We start from the raw sequence: 2500 nt of genomic DNA, 5'->3' as shown, positions 1-2500 counted from the left end.
GTTTAAGAAAAAAGATTATAGTTGAATGGAAAACTTCTCTGTGCTCGTCCAATTTCGCTCGCTCTGGGAACCATGATTGTCCATATGATTTGATTTACAATTCAAAATGTACTCGTTTGAAAAAATAGATATCGTATTACAGGAAATGGATTCGCATAAGACAAAACGTTCCTCTCTCTCTTCCCAGGGTCCTCCAGGGCGTCCCGGTATTCCCGGTTCGGACGGCATTCCGGGTCCTGCCGGCACCATCCTGATGCTGCCGGTGAGTTCCCCGTCCTGTCCTCCCTGCACCAGCCGGCTGCCGAGCCAGACGCCTCAGTCTCCCTCACCTGGCCCTAGCCCCGCAGATCCAGCTCCCTCCAGTTAGCCAGGCTTTAGCTCATAGCATCATCAGCCGGCCAAGGAATCTCACCCTTATTTGCTTTGAGTCACAAATCAGTGGGGTTGTAAATGTCAGCCAGCCCAATGGACTGGAACCAGTGACTTTGAAAAGCCTTGGCGACCGCCCGTTCTCTCCTCAGCCTGCTGTTTGTCTTGTGTGTGTGTCTGTGTGTGTGTGTGTGTGTGTGTGTGTGGTTGTGTACGTGCATAACCATTTACATTTGTGTGTGTGTGTGTCTCTGATGGTGCCTGTCAGCGTGTGTAAAGAGCAGCAGTGGCTGTCTCCTTGCGCACGTAGACATGGGCGTGTGCGTGCGAGTGTGTGAGTCGACTCTATAACCCTTTCACGTATACATGTTATGAGGACACGGGTGTGTTTTTTGTGTGAGTATGGCAGCAGCACTGACAGCTTTACAGGTGTCCCTGGGAAAAGCGGGACAGGATAGCAGGAAGCGGTGTTGCATTGGGTTGCTCAATAGGCCGTGGATACGACCCGACATGCTTTCATTCATCCCCGGTGACTCTGGTCTCTCTCTTGCGGCCCACAGTTCCGCGCCGGAGGAGAATCCCACAAGGGGCCGGTGGTCTCTGCTCAGGAAGCCCAGGCACAGGCCATCCTGGCCCAGGCTAGGGTGAGTATTGATGCTGAGAACCCTGCTTGAAGTGACTTACACAAGGTTGACCATTTGAATTGAGTACTCCCCTTCGACCGTCGGACGCCGTGATCTATGTCCGCACATTCTAATAGGGATGACATATTTTGAGAGTGAGTGTTAATGCTTAGAGATTTGAGGAGATTGATAAGGAGATAGGATCAGTTATGAGTCAAATAGAAACATTGTTTTTGGCAAAATCAGCCAGATGTTCGTGGCATCATAACACAAAGCTCTATATCAGGCCACTCTATACAAAAGCACAAAGCAATACATCAAAATAAAGTCTGCTTACTGTTAAGTAAGCAGACTTAAGTGTAGTAAATCTGACTATCCTTTATGATTATACAGCTCCTCAAGGCCTCCCAAGGAAACGACAAAGCCCAAAAAATGTGTTTCTTTTTCGCCCTCTGATTGTTGCTTTTGGGCATTCCATTGTATACATCGGCTCCGAGACAATTTGCTCAACCGATTAAAAAAAAAAATAGAGGACAAAATTCCAGACACTCTACATTGCTGTATCAAAGTGTTATATTGAACAAACTGGGAACATTTCACAGCATTATGTTTGTGTAGAGTGGTCCCTGGAGCAAACAGCAGGTGGCTGCTATGGTTCCCAGAGAGCACTTGTCACCTCCGTACTCTTTCCTGGTTGTCGGTCTAGAGGGAAGCATGCAGGGGGGGCAAAAGAGAGCCCAGCAAGTCTCCATCGACCTTATAGTGAGATTCCCCACCGAGTGGTAACGACTGCGAGAGAAAATAGCATTTTATGGGCGCACTGGAAGGTTCTCTGCTGTATCACGGAGAGTTCAGCCGTGGCTAGCCGTGGGATATGCTAAAGCAGCCATATGTCGATAAATGTGGCTGCCGGTTTTTGTATTATAAGAGTATGTTGTGCGTTTTGGTCCGGCAATTTTATGAATAGTATAATGAGGCGGCGAGCACGTCAGGGGAACAATGGAACTTCAATAAAAACCTACACGCAGATTTATGTGCGAACAAACTATGCTAACAACTTTAACTTGATTGGAGCGAGTAAAAAGTTAATTCAGAGTGTACCGTAGGTCAAACCTCATTTCAAAATCTATATTTCCAGAGGTGACTTAATTTGTAACATTAAAAACTTGCCCTTTACTTTAATAAATCCGGACTAGCCTATCAATGAACACGTAGCTTCTAAGTAGCCACACCGGTTTGCATGGCATCAGCCCTCTGGCTATACAGAAGGGTAAAGCGCTGAGCTTATTAAGGGAAGCCAATGTACCTTGTTAGCCCCGCAGCTGGAATTTTCCTGGCTCTTGTTCCTCACACTTCATTACATCAAGGACAGTTGTACAATTGTGTTTCACAAGACGCCAATAAACAGGCTACAACAATAGACCACTGCAGTGTACTGCATCAACCGCGCCAAGCGATAGGGTTCAATTCCACTATTCCCTGTACGTCAAAATTAGGGTTTGAGTTTT

General features: G+C 46.9%; 1 protein-coding gene across 1 annotated transcript in view; it reads left to right on the top strand.

Annotated features, from left to right (window-relative positions):
• LOC307091640 (uncharacterized protein) overlaps positions 1 to 2500 on the top strand; it is a gene marked incomplete at both ends in the record, with an annotated part of 16233 nt that overhangs the window by 9653 nt on the left and 4080 nt on the right. Inside the window, 2 exons of the mRNA XM_079759280.1 lie at positions 188 to 262; positions 930 to 1013. Coding sequence (XP_079615406.1) covers positions 188 to 262; positions 930 to 1013 — 159 coding nt within the window. The remainder of the gene's footprint in view (positions 1 to 187; positions 263 to 929; positions 1014 to 2500) is intronic.

Source organism: Pollachius pollachius (assembly GCF_949987615.1).
Source record: "Pollachius pollachius genome assembly, contig: scaffold_391, whole genome shotgun sequence".
Taxonomy (NCBI): domain Eukaryota; kingdom Metazoa; phylum Chordata; class Actinopteri; order Gadiformes; family Gadidae; genus Pollachius; species Pollachius pollachius.
Note: the sequence above shows the minus strand (reverse complement) of the source record. Positions and strands in the feature narration are given on the sequence as shown.